Raw genomic sequence first — 18,728 nt, forward strand, 5'->3', positions numbered from 1 at the left:
GGCAGATTAGGGCATTGTAGCTAAAACAGAAAACGGAAGTGTATGCAAAATGTCAATTACAGAATTCAGGTGAAGACCAGAGAGAATAAATGTAATGCAGAGATGATTGAAACAGGATACAGAAAGGGCTAGGAAAGAATATAAGAAAAAAATAGTGAGTAACATAAAGGAGAACCCCAAAACGTTTAATAAATATTAAAAAAGGATATTTATTTAAAAGAGCAGTAGGGTAATTAAAGATAAAACAAAGTCTTATTGAGGTAGAGGGGATGACTGAGGTCCTGGATGAGTATGTGAAGAGGTTTAAATAGTTGCCTGAGCACACAGTGGGATGGAGATATTAGCCTGGGTGAAAATAGACCGAAAGGAGGTGCTAAATAAGCTGGTGTCAATCAAAATTAACACACCTCCCAGTCCAGATGGGAGTATCACTCAGTTGCTTGGGGAAACTCTAGCATTTGGTGCTGGAGGACCAGAGAATTGTAAATATTACCCCGGTTTAACGAAGAGGAGATGAGAAACTTTCTAACTTTATTCCTGCCAGTCTGCTTCAGAGAGATGGAGACACAGTAGCTATGTCACTGAGCTAGTAATTGAGAGGCCTGAGCTAAGGTGCTCCAAATCCACTATGGGAACAAATTCGAACTCAATTGTAAATCTGGAACATGAAGCTAGTCTCAGTGATGGTTACCATGACAACTGTCAGTGCTTGTTGTATAAACCCATCTGATAGACTAATGCCTTTTAGAGAGGGAAATCTGCCATTCTTACCCAGACTAGTCTCCATATGACTCCAGACCCCACAGAAATGGCCTGTCTCCTAATTGTCCTCTGAAAGAGCCAAGCAAGACACTCAATTCCAGGGCAGTTAGTGTGAATAACAACGCTCATGAATCCCCAGCTCTGATCTACTGCTGTTAATGATGCTGGACATTGAGGGGAGTTAGTCAGATTCTCTCTTAGTTGAGTTGGCCATTTCCTGGGATCCAAATGTTACTTGAAACATATCAGCCCAAGCCTGGATATTCTTCAGGTCTTGTTGCATTTGGACTGTTTGAGTATCTGAGGAGTCATGAATGGTATTGTGCAATTATCAGCGAACATCCCCTCTTCTGACCTTATGATGGAGGGAAGGGCATTGATGAAGCAGCTGAAGATGGTTGGGCCTAGGACATTACCCTGAGGAACTCCTGCAGAGATGTTCTGGAGCTGAGATGACTGACCGCCAACAACCACAACCATCTTCCTATGTGTCAGGTATGACTCCAACCAGCAGATCTTTCCCCCAGTACCCATTGATTCTAATTTTGCTAGGGCACTTCGATGCCCACTCAGTTAAATGTAGCCTTAATGTCAAGAGCTGGCACTTACACCTCACCTCTGGAATTCAGCTCTTTTGTCCATGTTTGAACCAAGGCTGTAATGAGGTCAGGAGCTACGGCCCTGGTGGAACCCAAACTGAGTGTCACTGAGCAGGTTACTACTGAGCATTTGCTGCTTGATAGCACTGTTGATAACACCTTCCATCACTTTACTGATGATCGAGAGTACACTGATGGGGCAGTAATTGGCTGAATTGGATGTGTCCTGCTTTTTATGTACAGGACATACCTGGCATTGTTGCGTAGATGCCAGTGTTGTAACTGTACTGGAGGAACTTGACTAGAGGAGCAGCAAGTTACAGAGCACAAGTCTTCAGTAATATTGCCGGAATGTTTTCAGGGCCTTTACAGTATCCAGGGCCTCCAACTGCTCTTTGATATCATGTGGAGTGAATCGAATTGGCTGAAGACTGGTAATTGTAAAGTTGGGGACCACTGGAGGAGGCCAAGATGGATCATCCACTCGGCACTTCTGGCCAAAGATTGCTGCACAGATGCATTAAAGTTTTAACAGGCTCTAAGGGAAGGCCACGTAAACTGGTACACTGGTTCCCTGGTGCACCAAAGATAGGGGGTGATTGGATTGTGGTTTATATTAATAATTTAGACTTGAATGTAGGAGGGCTGATTAGTTAGATTACAGATGATACAAAAGTTGAGGGGGTGGTAAATAATGAGGAGGACAGCCTTAGACTACGAGAGGATATGGATGAGCTGGTCAGATGGGCTAATCAGTGGCAAATGGTATTCAGTCTGGATAAATGTGGGGTGATGCACTTGGGCAGGACGAACAAGGCGAGGGAATACATGATAAATGGTACACGGTAGGACCCAGGGAAGCACCAAGGATCAGAGAGACTTTGGTATGCATGTACACTGGTCCCTTAAGGCTTCAGGGACAAGTGGACAAAGTACTTAAGAAGGCAAATAGTATACCTGCCTTTATTAGTTAAGGCAAGAGTTTAAGAGGAGGGAGGTTATGCTGGAACAGAATAAAAAGTTGGTTAGGCCACAGTCAGAGTATTGTGTGTAGTTCTGGAATCCACATTATAGGAGGGATATGATAGCACTAGAGAGGGCACAGAGGAGATTCACCAGGATGTTGCCTGGGCTGGAGAGTTTCAGTTATGAAGATATTTGGACAGACTGGGGTTGTTTTCCTTAGAGCAGAGAAGACTGAGAGGAGACATGATTGAGATGTCTAAAATTAGGAGGGGCATTGACAGAGCAGCAGGAAGAAACATTTCTCCTTGTTGGAGGGATCAATAATTAGGGGCATAGATTTAAGGTACGGGGCGTGAGGTTTAGGCAGGATGTGAGGCAAAATGTTCTCACCCGGAGGAGGGTGGGAATCTGGAACTCACTGCCTGGGAGGGTGGTAGAGGCAGAAAACCTGAAACATTGAAGAAGTATTTAGATGTGCACTTGCAATGCCAAGGCTTACAAGGCTCTGGGCCAAGTGTTTTTGACCAGTGCAGATACAATGGGTTGAAGGGTCTTTTCCTGTGCTGTAGATCTCTATGACTCTATCAAGTGTTTCGGGGTTAGGAAGGAATGAACAGGATGGATAGAGGGAAACTGATTCAGCCAGTGGGAGAGTCTAGGATGGGGAAATGAACTTAAGATCAGAGTCAGACTGTTCAAGATGAAATTTAGAAAATACTGCTACACATTAATGCTGGTAGAAGTTTGGAACTCTTCCAAGAAAACAGTAGACGTTGGTATTTAATTCATGAAATTGATAGATTTTTACCAATGTTATGAAAGGATTTAGATTGAAGGACGGTGGATGAGCTGTTGTACAGAACAACCGGTTCAAGGGACTGAATGGCCTCTCACTTGGCTCAGTTCTCAGGATTTTAGATGTTGGCACTGGGGAAGTGATTAACGCACTCAGTCAATGGAACTTGTGATCAGTGGCCAAGGCCGGATGTGAGACCCCATAAAACACAGCCTGATATTACAAATCTACATACAATCAGCAGCTCAGTTACAGCTGATTGCCACATGCTGCGATATGAGATGCTTTATTATTAACATGGTGCGTAATCATTCCTCCAAACTATTATTTTATGCATTTTGTGATTTATCGGAGCAGAGGGCAGTGTGGGGGATGGACGGCAGTCTGAGGAAGGGGGAATGCAGTTCAGGGATTGGGAGGGAGAGCAGGGAGAGAGGCGGGCGCAGTAGAGAGGTGAGCAAGATCCCATTCTGCAATGCAGCTCCAACTGGCTCTCTGTCGCAGAGAAACAAGAAGAGAGGCAGGTTTGTTGACTGAGACTTGTCATGTTGTAACAGGTAATTGGTACAACGACAGTTCTATTCACTGATTGATTCCTGAACAGCACTCCTTTTTATCTGGGCAGAATTAAGGAGCATTCTCCTGCGACACACCCGGGTTAGTACAGGCTGTGGAGACAGGTAAGCATGGTGATTTGTTTCTGTTCAGAAAAACAAAAGTTACCTTCCAATGAGTATTTAATGTCCACTCCCTTCACATACACAGCATGGAGGCTTCACGCTAGTTTTGTGAGTAATTTCTACCGTGTTTAGAGTCTGTTAGCGTGCGTTCGATGTATTGGGGCATTTGTTTGATGAGATTATTGTTGACCAGTCAGTGTCATTGGAAATGATTTATCCTGCGTTGTGGAACGTGAATGAGTCACAGAATTTTAAGTTCTCTGCTCCCCTCTTCAATAACCGATCTTGTGCACAGGTAAAACCCTCAGTTCAACACAGTCAGTCCAAAGGGCCTCGGCCCTCAGTCTGGGTCAGACAACAGCAGCCAAGAGGCTGTGGAGTGAAGCTGGTTCTTGAAGGAGTGTCGACTGTGGGATGGAGGGCAGGAGGAGTGAGGCAGTGTCTTGCTTAGCACAGACACAGTGTCCCTGTGAAACATATCACCAAAGCTGCTAAGATCAATTGAAATGTCCACAATGGAGACTCATTGATGGTTGTTACAAGAGATTGGCAAAGGATATGGAGCAACGGTGAAAAAATGGGATTAAGATACATGGTCTGAATGGTTGGACTGTCCAAAGGATTGAAGAATGTAGTTAAGTCCTTATCTTGCTCCTACTCTCTCCTTCCTCCTCTCCCTCCATTTCTCTCCCTCCAGCCATCCCTATTCTGCCCAGTGCTGCAGGATCTCATCGAGGTGTTGGAAATGTTAGAAGGATTCCACAGGGGAGACAGGGAGAAGCAATTTGGTCTGATGGAGGGTGTCCATAGCAGGTTAGGGAGCAGAATCTTAAAATGAGAGTAAGCCATTCAGGGAAGGGAGGGGGTGATGTTAGAAGGCATTTCCTCACATGAGACTAATAGAAATCTGGAGTTCTGACTCCCAGAAAATCCATGTATGCTGGGGACCTCCTGCTGTTTTAAGACTGAAATGGATAGCTTTTCCTTGTGACCAAAGGGGCTAAATGACATACTCCCACTCCTCATTCTTAAATTCCTTAAAGAAGGTGAGTAAAATTGATTAGCCATGATCTCATAGATCAGGGGAACAGACTCGATGGGCTGAAAGGCCTGTTCCTAGCAATCAACTAGCAGGAGGATCTCCAGAAGTTCCAATCATGAGGGGCATAGATGAGGTGAATGGCAGGTGTCTTTTCCATTGGGTGGGGGATTTCAAGACTAAGCTGCATATTTTTAAAATAAGAATCATAGAATCCCTTTGTTTGGGAAGCAGGCTATTTGGGCCATCAAGTCCATAGCGACCCTCTGAAGAGCATCTCACCCAGACAAACCCCGCCCCAACCCACCCACTCCAACTCATCCCTCTAACCCTGTATTTCCCATGGCTAATCCATCTAACCTGCACATCCCTGGACACTATGGATAATTTAGCATGGCCAATACATCCCAAACTGCACATCTTTGGATTGTGGGAGGAAATCAAAGCACCCAGAGGAAACCACGCAGACATGGGAAGAATGTGCATACTCCACACAGACAGTCGCCCAAGGCTGGAGTTGAACCCAAGTCCTTGGGTGAGAGGAGAAAGTTTTAAAAAAGACACGACAGGCAATTTTTTTACACAGACAGTGGATTGTGTGTGGAATGAACTTCCAGAGGAAGTGGAGGGTGCGGGTACAGTTACAACAATTAAAAGACATTTAGTTAAGTACATTTGGAGAGATATGGGCCAAATGTAGGCAGGTGGGACTAGTTTAGTTTGGGATTGTGGTCAGCATGAACTGGTTGGAGCGAAGGGTCTGTTTCCGTGCTGTATGACTGTGTGATACAAGGAGGGCCTGTTACTATTGAGCACCCTCTGTCTATCCCCTCCTGATAATTACAGGCAATTCCCCAGCTTCTATCTCTCTTCCAGAAGCAGCAACTCAAGAGTGTGGGTAAGCTCAGAAAATGGCAGGAAAAGAGGAAGCCGGAACAACAGAAGCGAGCCTGCCTGACGAGACGATGGTGGGGAAAGGGAGAAATGAATCAGCTCAACAGGCTCGGCCAGCAGCTGAGAAAAGCAGTAAGCTCCTGTCTGGCCTCCTGGCCATGAACATTGTGTTCCTGGGAGCTGCCATCACGCTCAGCGCCATCTTCAACACTGCGTCTGTCCCAGGAACCCATGTCCTGATCCTCCTCATGGTCCTCAGTGCCCTGGCAGTGGGCTGGATGACGTTTCACAAATCCATGAACCACTTTGTTCCTCACCAGGACCTGCACGCTGGTGCCATCTGGCTGAGGGGTGAGTGAAGAGATTATAGTCATGACCTGTTAGCAGTTTACAGTATCCACATAGGAATTTTGTCCAGGGTTGGATGCGGTACATTGTGCTGTGGGGGTGTAGACCTCAGTGAAGGAAGCAAAGGACTGAAGAAATGGTGAAGAACTAAGGAAAGGTCAGTGAGGAAGGTCGCAAACTGATTAGAAATACTGGCAGTTTATGCTTTGTTCAGATATGAGGAGACAGGAAGTTTCAGCGGAGGTCTTGGGTCCTGTGTGCCAAGGCTGTGAAACATGTCTTTGTGATTTTGTACAGGCATTGCCCAATGAGGGAAGATCATGGCATTTTCAACTCCACCTGGACAGATTCCAGAAACTTCTATTATTCCCCCAACATCCCCGTGTCCCCATACTCTGGCACTGGTGACCCAACAACATTCATCACACCCAACACCCCCAAACGCCAACAACCTGGGCTGGTTCAAAGCCCACCTCTCATTTCTGTGACTTTGGCCCAGTAGCTCCATTGTAGAGCCTCGAGCCCCGACCCATCACTGCAACACCACACAGTCCCCATGTCAGCCCCAACCTCTGCGCCAACTCGCTCCGAATTCATGTTCCCCACTTACCTGTTGCCCTTAAAGCCTTATGTCAATCTATCCCTTTACACACGTCATGCAAACTCATCCATTACCCACCACAGGCAGACTTCAGGCATCACATTGTGATCTCAGTCTCAATATGCTCCCTATCAAAGCTGTAGAAATCAGTTGCATTCTTGGTGTGATTTCAGGAGCAGTGTTCCTGTTTGGAGTCTGCAGTGTTGTGCTTGACATTTTCAAGGCTGGATATTTCCTTCAGAATATTGACAAAGCTGATATAATGAAGGTGGTTTATCCCATTGTAGAAGCAGTCTTCATCAGTGCACAGGTGAGTCTCGAGCCAGTTTTATTGACAATGTTGGGGAATTTAACTATCATCTGGCCCAGCCTTCAGTGCACCTTTCCTGTGGCATGTTAACCATGCTACCATCAAATCATCTACCCACCAACCAAAGAATAATTTTGTAAACACACTCACATACTTTAATATTGCTGAATAAATGCCCCTTTTTTTGAACATTTTAAGTACGCACTCGTCAGGACAATTCACAAGAATACCACTACATAGGGGGAAAACACTTTTATACTGTATGAAAAGAGTATGCTGATTGGCTGATGAGTGGACTCTGATTGGTGGAAGCATTGCCATGGAGAATGCACCAATTAGATGATTACTGACAATTAACTGCTAAGGCTTGTTCAAATTTAAACCAAGCAGATTTACTCTGGATGGCCAAAACATTGTATAATGCATAATTGTTTCTAACAGTTTCCCCACCACAATATTAGCTGGATATAGAATCACTGGGAACAACGCAAATTCATTTACCAGAAAGACAGTCTAACTGTGGGGTTACACCCAACTGGAAAGATTGAATACGCTAACACTCCACATTGGCAAGGAGAGAACTGAGAATGTTTTGAGACTGATATGAATAAGATAGAGGTAGAGTAAGTGTCCAATAGCTTGAAGGACAAGGGCAGCAAATACATGGGAACAATGATGCTTGTAAGTCCTATTCTAAGCCTCTCCCCATCCTGACTATTACAGCATCTTGACTGTTGTAATGTCAATATCATGACACTCCCAAAAACCATTTGTGCAATCAAATACCAACCATCAACAATAGAAGCATTAAACCGTGTATTATTCTTCATACACATAGTCTCCCATTTGTTGAATTGAAATCAGCCTCATCCCTCTCATTTGGCTCCATCCATTTGTATTAACATATCCTCTCACTTAAACACTAATCCTGACCAAAACCCTAGCTCTAACCCTGACTCTAACACTAACCGTAACCCTTCACCTGAGCCCTAATGCTAACTTTTTCTTTCTTAATAACATTAAACCTACTTGTAACCCCAACCTTCACCGTCACCTTGACCCTAACTATAACTCTCAGCTGTAGTCTAAACCTAACACTATCCCTAACACTAACCCTAAGCCCAAACCTGATCCTAACCCTAACCCTAACCCCAACCCCAACCCCAACCCCAACCCCAACCCCAACCCCAACCCCAACCCCAACCCCAACCCCAACCCCAACCTTAAATCTTTGCCTAAATCTCATACTAATCCTAATCCTGCCTCTAACCCTAATCTAAATGCTCAAACTTATCCTAACCCTAAGTGTAATCCTCACCCTCAGCCTCAACCGAACCTGAACTGTAATCCTAACACAACCTTAACTGTAACCCTAACCCTAACCCTAACCCTAATCTTAACCCTGACTCTAACCCTAACCCTCATCCTCTCCCTCAATATCACTCTAATTTTTACTGTAGATGCAACCCTATCTTTTCTCCCTAACCCTAACCCTAACTCTCAGCCTCACTTCACACCTAACCTTAAGCATATCTTTTACTGTCACCCTAACCTTAACCCTAATCCTTACCCCAACCATAACCCTCACCATGCCTCTCACCCAATCTCTAACCCTAACCCTAACTATAATACTGGCTTCTAACTCTTTAACGTATTCCAAAACCTACCTTAGCCTTTTGCTCTCAACCTAACCCTAACCCTAATCCTAACCTTAACTCTAAATCCAATTCTAACCCTAATATTAACACTAACCGTCAGCATCACCCTCAACCTAGCCCTATTCCTAACCCTAACAGTAATAGTGACTTCTAACTCTTTAACCTAACTAAAACCCCACTTTATTCTTTCTCTCTCAGTCTAACTCCAACCATAACCTTAACTCTAACCCTAAAACTGACTGTAACACCAACTGTAACTCTTTGCCTGAGCCCTAGCCTTAATGTTTCCTTTCTGAATAACCCTAAACCTAACCATAACCATAACTCTAACTCAACTCAAACCTTAACCCCAGACTCACCCTAGACCTCACTCTCACCATTACACTAATCCTAACTCCTAGCCCTATCCTTATTCCAACCCAAACCGTCACTCTAACCCAAACCCTAAGCCTCAACCTCACCTTGGCCCTAACACCAACTCTAACCCTAGCCCTAACTCTCAGCCTTACTCTAAACGCAACCCTCAACCCAACCCTAATACTAACCCTAACCCTTACCCTAACCCAACACCATAACCTTCACCCTCACCTCAGCCTGAATCCTAACTCTAACCCTAACTCTAACCCTGACCCTAACCGTAACTCTCAGCCTCACTCTAAACCTGACCCTATCTCTAACCCTAACACTAAACTCACCCTCATCCTCACTCTAACCCTAAACATAATTCTCACCCTCAAATACACACTCAACCTAACCTGAACCCTAACCCTAACCCTAACCTTCAGGCCAACCCTAACGCTAATCCTAACCCAGCCGTCATCCCAACCCTAAACCTAACCCTAAACCAACCCTAACTCTAATCCTGACCCTAACTCTATCCCTAGCCCTAAATGTAACTCTAACCCTAACCTTAACCTTAGCACTACGCCTCACCCTCACCCTCACCCTTATCCAAACTCTAACCTTAACCTTAACCGTAACCCTCAGCCTAAACTTAACCCTAAAATTAACCCTGTCCCTCAACCTCACCTTAACCCTATCTCAAACCCAACCCTAACCCTAATCCTCAACTTGTCCCTAATGCCCGCCTTCACTCTCACCCTTACCCCAACTTTAACCCAACCCTAACGCTAAACTTAACCCAATCCTAATGTTAAACTTAACCCAACACTCACCCCAACACTAACCCTAACCCTAACCCTAACTTTATCCTTTCTCCCTCATCCTAACCTTAACCCTAACCAGAATTCTAAAACTAACTGTAACCTTTTACCCAAACACTAACCCTAACATTATCCTTTCTCCCTAACCCTAACAGTAACCCTAAACTAACACTAACACGAACTATAACTCTAACACTAACTGTATCACTGACTCTAATCCTCAACCTCAGCCTAACCCTAACTCTAACCCTTGTCCTCACTGTCACCCAAGCCCTCAAACTCACCCTCAGACTAACCCTAAAAAGCTAACCTTAACCGTAACACTAACCCTAACCCTAATTCAAACTCTAACCCTAATCTTTACCCTAACTCTAACACTAACCTTATCCTTTGTCAGTAAACCTAACCCTAACCCTCACCTTCACACTCACCTTAACCCCAATGCTAACCCTCACCCTAACCCTCACCCTTCCCTCAAACCTTAACCCTAAATTAACCCTGTGCCACATCCTCACCCTCACCCTAACCCTAACTCTAATCAGAAGCCCCAAAATTCACTCTCACTCTCACCCTAACCGTAACCCTCACCCTCATCCTAACTTTAAACCTAATTCTAAATCTAAGACTGATGCTATCCTTAAACTTTACCCTAGCCCTCACCCCAACCCTAACTCTAACCCTAACTGTAACTCTAATGTAGCCCTAACGTAAACCCTAAAGTTATGCTTAAGTCTTACACTCATTCTAACCCTAATACTGTATCCAACCTAACCCTAACACGCACCCTCACTCTAACCATAACCATAACCCTCACTCTCAACATATCCCTAACCCTAACCTTTATCCCAACCCAAACACCTGCCCCGAACTGTCCACTAAACCTAAGCCTCACCCTAAACCTAACTTTAACTCATCTTCACCATCTCCTTTGCCCTATCCCTAACCCTAAATGTAACCCTATCCCTATCCCTACACCAGACAGTCACCTTGACCCTAACCCTAACCTTAATCATAGCCCTAACCTTAACACTTACCTCATCCTCACCTTCAACCTTGCCTCAACCTTAACCCTACCCCTAACATTCAGCCTATCTTTCTCCCTAACCCTACCCCAACCCTGAACTGTCAGCCTTAATCTACACCAATGCTTAATCATAGCCCCAAACCTCATTCTAAACCTAACCCTAGCCTTAACCCACACCGTCACCCTTACCCTAACATAACCCTAAACCTCAGTCTAACATTATCAATCACTCTCACATTAACCCTACCACCCTAACTCTAAACCTCAGCCTAACCCCTATCCTTACCCTCACCCTAAACTCTAACCTTAACCTGACCTTGCGCCTCACGTTCACACTAACCCTAAACCTAACCCTAACAGTATCCCTAACCCTAAATCTAACCCTCAGCCCAAACCTAAACCTAACCTTAATCCTTACTCTAACCCTAACAGCCTAACTCTAACACTCATCTTCACCATAACCCTAACTCTATCCCTAAACCACACCCAAACCTAACCTACACCCCAACCCTAACCCTAATCGTGAACCTAAACCTAATCTTAAACCTTACCCTCAGCCTCACCTCACCCTAATCCCAGCCCTAATTCTAACCCTCACCGTATTCGTAATGCTAAAACTAAACCTAACCCTCACCCCAACACTAATCCCCTAACCAATAAATCTAATCTTCACTCTTACCCTAAGCCTAACCGTAACCCTTTCCCTCACATTAACCCTAACCATAACACTAATCCTCAACCTTTCTAACCCTAATCCTCACCCTCACTCTCACTCTAACCCCAACACTACCCTTGACCATAACCCTAATATTAACCCTCACCCTATCCCTAACACAAACCCTAACCCTAATCCTAACTCTAACCCTCACCTTAACACTAACCGTCAGCCTCACCCGAACCACAACCCTAACCCTATACCTAACCCTATATCTAAACCTAATCCGAAGCCTGACACTGACCCTCACCCTAAACCTAACCCTCAAACTAATCCTAACCCTATCCCTCACTTGCACCCTCACCCTAATCCTATCACTATCCCTTACACCAACCCTAGGCCAACCATAACTCAAACCTTCACCCTAATGTAAAACTAACACTAACCCTCATCCTTACCTAAACCTAACCCTAACCCTAACGCTAATTCATCCCTAAACCTAACCTAACCAGAACACTCATTGTCACCCTAACCCTAACCATTACTGTAAACCTCTTCCTCATCGTAACACTAACCCTAGCCCTAATTCTAACCTTAACCCTAAACCTAATCCTCACCCTAACCCTAACCCTAATCCCCTGCCTTACCTCACCGTAAACGCTAACTTCAACCTGACCCTGCGCCATACAATGACACTAAGGCTAACCCTAACAGTAACCCTAACCCTCAGCCCGAAACTATCCCTAACATTAACCCTTACCCTAACCCTAACACTCAGCCTAACTCTAACCCTCATCTTCATAGTAACCCTAACTCTAACCCTAACCTTAACGTTACCCTAACCCACACCCCAACCCTAAACCTAACCTTAATCCTAAACCTAACCGTAACCCTTACCCTGAGCTTCACCCTGACCCTAGCCCGGGCCCTAACTCTAAACCTCACCATAACCCTAACTCCAACCCTAACTCTAACCCTAAACTTACCCCTAACTTTAACCGTATCCCCATACCTAACTCTAAGCCTAACCCTAAATCTAACCCTCACCTAACCCTGACCGTAAATAACTCTAACAGTCACCACAACCCTAATGCTAAAATTAGTCCTAACTCTAACCTTTCCCCGAACCCTTATCCTAACACTTACTCTAAACCTCAAACTCACCGTATCCCTAACCCTCAGCCTCACCGTTACCCTCACCCTAACTCTAACCTTAAATGTAAACCTTTCCCTAACCCCAATCCTAACCTTAACCCAATCCTAACACTAACCTACCCATAACTCTAACCCAAACCCTAATCCTAATTCAAACCCTCAAACACATGGTCACCCTAACCCTAAACTGAAATCTCAACTTCACCTTCACCCCCACCCTAACCCTATCCCTAACGCCCACACTCACCTTCTCCGTCACCTCAATCCTCAGCCTCATATTCACCCTAACCCTAGCCCTAACCCTAACCCTAAAACTCACCCTCACCCTAAACCCAACCTTAACATTAATTCTAACCCTAAATTTAACTCTAATCCTCAGCATCACTCTCATCCTAACATGAACCCTCACCCTAACCCTCACTCTAAAGTTCTCACCAACCCTAACCCTAACCCTAGCCATAACACTAACCTCAAGCCTAATCCTCAGCCTCATTCTCACCCTAAACCTAACCGTCACCCTCACTATCACCCTGACCCTAACTCTCACAGCAACCCTAACCCTGAACATAATCCTAACCTTAACACTCACCCTACCCCAATCCTCAAATTTAACACTAAACCTAATGCTCTGCCTCAGCCTAACCCTAACCCAAATCCTAATTCTCAGTCACACCCTAACCCTCAAACTAAACCTCACCCTCACTCTCACCATAAACCTAATTTTAAATAATACTAACCCTTATCATTACCCTTACCCTAACACCAACTCTCACCCTAACCTTAACCCTCACCCTCACCCTCATCCAAACACTAACCCTAATCCTAACTCTAACAGTAACACTATCCCATACCTTCCTTTTTAACTGTAAACCCAATGCTAAACACAACCGTAACCCTCTACCAAACCCTAACCCTTGTCATAACTGTAACCCTTACTCTAACCCTAACCCTACCCTTAATCCTAAACCAATGCCTAAGTCTTACGCTCATCCTAACCCTAACACTAACCCTAACCATAACTCTAATCCTAAACATACATCTACTTCTAACCTGTAACCTCATCATCAACCTGACCCTCACCCTAACCCCAACACTAACCCTAATACTCACCCTCACCCTCACCCTCAAGCTTACCCAAATCTCAACCACAACCCTAACCTCACCCTCATTCTAACACTAACCCTCACCAAAAGTTCAGCCCAACCCTAACGCTAACCCATTCCTTAACCCTCAACACAATCCTAACCCCAATCTTAACTTTAACCCTAACAGTCACCCCAGCCCTAATGCTAACCTTAACCCTAAGTCTAACCCTCACCCAAAGCTTAACTCTATCCCTCAACATCAACCTCAGACCTCAGTCTAACCCTCACCCTAAACCCTACCCTTAATCCTAATCCTATGCCTAAATTTTACGCTCATCCTAACCTTAACACTGACTGTAAACCTAACCCTAACACTCACCTTCATCCACACGCTAACCTTAACCATAACCTTCACCTTCACTCTCAACCTATCCCTAACTCCAACCTTAACCCCAACCCCAACCCTCACTCCTAAACCTCATGCCAACCCTAACCCTCACCTTAATCCTAACCTTAACACTCATCCTCACCATCACCCTAACCCTAACCCTAACCCTTATCCTAACCTTTCCCTATCCCGAAACCTTGATCCTAACCCTTACCTTAGCCCTAATCTTAACACTTAGCTTTACCCTCACCCTCAACCTTCCCTTAACCTTAACCCTAGCCCTAAAACTAAGCTTATCCTTCTCTCAAACCCTCCCCCAAACATGAATTCTCAGCCTCACTCTACACCTACCCTAATACACAGCCCTAACCCTCACTCTACCACTAACCTTAACCTGAACCCTCTCCCTAAACGCCACCCTCACCCTACCATAACTCTAAACCTCTGTCTAACCTTGACCAACCCCCTCACATTAACTCTAACCCTCAGCCTAACTCTAATGCTCACCCTTCACCTAATCCTGACTCTCACCCACCCCCTCACCCGAAACCAAATCCTAACCTTAACCAGGTGTAGAGCTAGATGAACACAGCAGGCAAAGCAGCATCAGAGGAGCAGGAAGGCTGACGTTTCGGGCCTAGACCCAAGAAGGGTCTAGGCCCGAAACGTCAGCCTTCCTGCTCCTCTGATGCTGCTTTGCCTGCTGTGTTCATCCAGCTCTACACCTTGTTATCTCAGATTCTCCAGCATCTGCAGTTCCTACTATCTCCTAACCATAACCCTCACCTTATCCCAACCCGAACCCTCACTCTAACCCTCAACCTCACCTTCAACCAAAGACTAACCCTCATCCTAACCCTCACCCTAATCATCACCCTAAAACCTAACCTTAACCCTAAACCTTAGGCATAAGTTTTACGCAAATGATAAACTTAACAGATAATCTAATCCTAACCCTAAAATCTCAACCTTATCATCACTCTAACCCTAACCATAACCCTGACTCTCACTCTCACTCTCAAATTGCCCTTAATCCTAACCTTAAAATCAAACCCAATCCTTGCCCCCCCAACCCTCACACTAAACTTAACCCTCACCCTAAACCTAACCTTAACACTCATCCTCACCCTCTCCCTAAACCTAAACCTAAGCTTAACCCTAATGCTAATTGTAACCCTATCACAAGCTCTAAACTTGAAACTCACCTTGACCCTAACCCTAACTGTAACACTAACCCTAACCCTAACCCTAACCCTCACTCTAAACCTAACCCTAATCCTAACCCTAACCCTAACCTTAACCCTAACCCTAAACCTAAACCTAACCCTAACCCTCACCCTAAACCTAACCCTAACCCTACCCCTAACCCTTAACCCTAATCCAGATCTTAACTCTAATCCTCAGACCTCACACCAACCCTGAACCTAACCCTTACCCTCACCCCAGCCCTAACTCTAACTCTCACACCAACACTAACACTGCTCATAATCCAAAACTTAGCCATTACCCTAACAGTAATCCTCACCCTAACCCCTAATGTACTCCCTCAGCCTAATCCTAACCCTAGCCCTAACACCTAATCCTCAGCCACACCCTCCCCCAACCAAAACCCTCTAACTAAACCTCACCCCCACCTTAAACCTAATTTTTACCCAATCCCTAACGCTAACCATAACCCAAACACTCATCCTCACCCTTACCCTAACCCAAACTTTCACCCTAATCTAAACACTCACCCTCACTCCATCCCTATCCCTAACCCTCATCCTCACCCTCATCCTAATGCTAACCCTAATTCTACTTTAACAGTAAAGCTATCCATAACTTTCTTTTAACTATAAACGTAACGCTAAACCTAACTTTAGCCCTGAGCCAAACCCTAACCCTTGTGCTAACTATAACCTTAACCCTAATTGTCACGCTCACATCAACCCTACTGCCAGCTCTAACTGTAACCTAACCCTAAACCTAATCCTAACCCTTACACCAACCCTACTGCCAACCCAACTGTAAACTAACCCTAACACTAGCCCTAATGCTAGCTCTACCCCTAACCTTGAATCAAAGGCTAACCCTAACTCTAAACCTAACTTATCCCTAACCCTAACCCTAACCCTAAACCTAACCTTGAATCAAAGGCTAATCCTATCAGTTACCTAAGCCCGAATCCTAATACTTACTGTCATTCTCATCGTCAACCTCAACCTATCCTTTAACCTAACCCCATCTCTAAGCCTCACTCTAAACCTAACCATCACTCTAAACCTAACCGTCATCCTTACCCTCACCTTAAAGCCTAACCATAACGTCACCTTTCGCCTCATGTTCACACTAATCCTAACCCTAATTCTAACAGTAACCCTGACGCTAACCCTGACCCTAATCCTAACCCTAACCCAAACCCTAACCCTAACTCTAACCCTAACGCTAACCCTAACTGTTACCCTAACCGTAACCCTAAGGCTAACTCTAACTCTAACCCTAACCCTAACCCTAATCCTAAACCTAACCCTTACTCTAAACCTAACCCTAACCCTATCCCTACCCTAACCTTGATCCAAAGGCTAATCCTAACACTTACCTTTGCCCGAACATTAATACTTACCTTCATTCTCATCGTCAACCTCACCCTATCATTTATGCTAACTCTATCTCTCAGCCTCACTCTAAACCTAATCCTCAACCTAGACCGAACCATCATCCTTACCCTCAAAGACTAAACTTAACGTGACCCTTCGCATCATGTTCACACTATTCCTAACCCTAACCCTAACACTAACCCTAACCCTAACCCTAACCCTAACCCTAAAGCTAACTGTAATCCTAACATTTCCCTAACCCTAACCCTACCCCTACCCCTAATGCTCACTCTAACCCTAAACCAAACCCTAACACTAATCCTAACTGTAACCTTAATGCTAACCTTAACCCTAACCCAAACCCTAACCCCAACCCTAACCCTAACGCTAACCCTAACCCAGCCCTAACCCTAACCCTAACCCTAACCCTAATCCTAACTCTAACTCTAACCTCAACCCTAACCCAACCCTAACCCTAACTCTAACGTTATCATCTACATTAATCCTCACCCTCAACCTTGTCTTAACCTTATCCCTACCTCTAACCCTCAGCCTATCTTTTTCCCTAACTCTACTCCAAACCTGAACTCTCAGCCTCTCGCTACACCTATGCTTAACTGTAGACTTAACCCTCACTCTAAACCTAACCCTAATTTTAACCTTTACCCTCACACTTACCTGTACCCTAACCATAACCCTTACCTCGGTCTAACCTTAACCATCACCCTCACATTAACCTTAACCCTCATCCTAAACCTAACCCTTGCCCTCACCCCAAACCCTAACCTTAACCTGACCCTGTGCCGCATGTTCGCACTAACCCTAAACCTAACCCTAACAAGTAACACTAACCCTTAACCCTAAACAGATCTTAATTCTGATCCTCAGCCTTCACACCAACTCTAAACCTAACCCTCACCCTTACCCTAACCCTAACTCTAACTCTCACACCAACCCTAACACTGCTCATGATTCTAACCTTAACCCTTACCCTAACCCTAATCCTCACCCTATCCCTAATGTACCCCTCATGCTAACGCTAACCCTCACCCTAAACCTAACCTTAACACTCATTATCACTCACCCTAACCCTAACCATAAAATTAACCCTAACCCTAACCCTATCCCTATCCCTAAACCTAACACCCACCTTGACCCTAACCCTAACACTAACCCTAACCTTACCCCTAACCTTAACACTTACCTTCTTCCTTACCCTCAACCTTGCCTTAACCTCAATCCTACAACACTAAGCCTATCTTTCTCCTTAACTCTACCCAAAACCTGAACTCTCAACCCCACTCTACACCTAAACTTAACCATAGCCCAAACCCTCATTCTAACTCTAACCCTAACCTTAACCTATACCGTCAACCTCACCCTCACGCTAACCAAAACCTCAGTCAAACCCTAACCATCACCCTCACATTAGCTATAACCTTCAGCCTAACTCTAGCCCTCAACCTCACCCTAACCCTGTCACCCTCCACCTCACCCTACACTCAACTCTAGCCCTAAACCAAACCTTAACTCTAATTCTCAGAACAACCCTCAGCCTCACCCTAATCCTGACTCTAACCCTCACATCAACCCTAATCCTAACCATAACACTAACCTCAAACCTAATCCTCAGCCTCACCCTCACCCTAAACCTAAGCCTCACCCTCACTCTTACGCTAATTTAAACCCTCACACTAACCCGAACCCTGATTATAATCCCAACCTTACTCTAACCCTCAGATTCACCCTAACCCTAACCCTAACTTTCATCTTAATCTTAATCCTCAATCTCATCCTCATTCTGAGGCTGACCATAACACTAACTCTCATCCTCATGCTAACCCTAACACATTCTCTATCCCTTTCTCTATCCCAAAATCTCACACTCACCTTGAGCCAAAGGCTAATCCTAACACTAACCTTAGCTGGAACACTAAGACTTACCTTTATTCTCATCATCAACTTCCCCTTTCCTTTACCCTAACTGTATCTCTCAGCTTCACTCTAAACCTAACCTTCATCCTTA

At 44.9% G+C, this 18,728-nt stretch overlaps 1 protein-coding gene across 3 annotated transcripts in view; it reads left to right on the forward strand.

The window, feature by feature from the left end:
- The first annotated feature begins 3,568 nt into the window (after positions 1 to 3,568).
- LOC109923273 (proton channel OTOP3-like) overlaps positions 3,569 to 18,728 on the forward strand; it is a 48,286-nt gene continuing 33,126 nt past the window's right edge. The window contains exons 1-3 of one of the 3 annotated variants that reach the window (XM_048610779.1): positions 3,569 to 3,647; positions 5,719 to 6,087; positions 6,859 to 6,995. In XM_048610779.1, coding sequence (XP_048466736.1) covers positions 5,754 to 6,087; positions 6,859 to 6,995 — 471 coding nt within the window. In that variant the 5' untranslated portion in view covers positions 3,569 to 3,647; positions 5,719 to 5,753. Of the gene's footprint in view, positions 3,648 to 3,706; positions 3,804 to 3,858; positions 3,912 to 5,718; positions 6,088 to 6,858; positions 6,996 to 18,728 lie in introns of those variants that run through there. The other 2 variants (XM_048610778.1, XM_048610780.1) reach the window with 2 other exon arrangements.

Source organism: Rhincodon typus, chromosome 23, assembly GCF_021869965.1.
Source record: "Rhincodon typus isolate 14 chromosome 23, sRhiTyp1.1, whole genome shotgun sequence".
NCBI lineage: Eukaryota > Metazoa > Chordata > Chondrichthyes > Orectolobiformes > Rhincodontidae > Rhincodon > Rhincodon typus.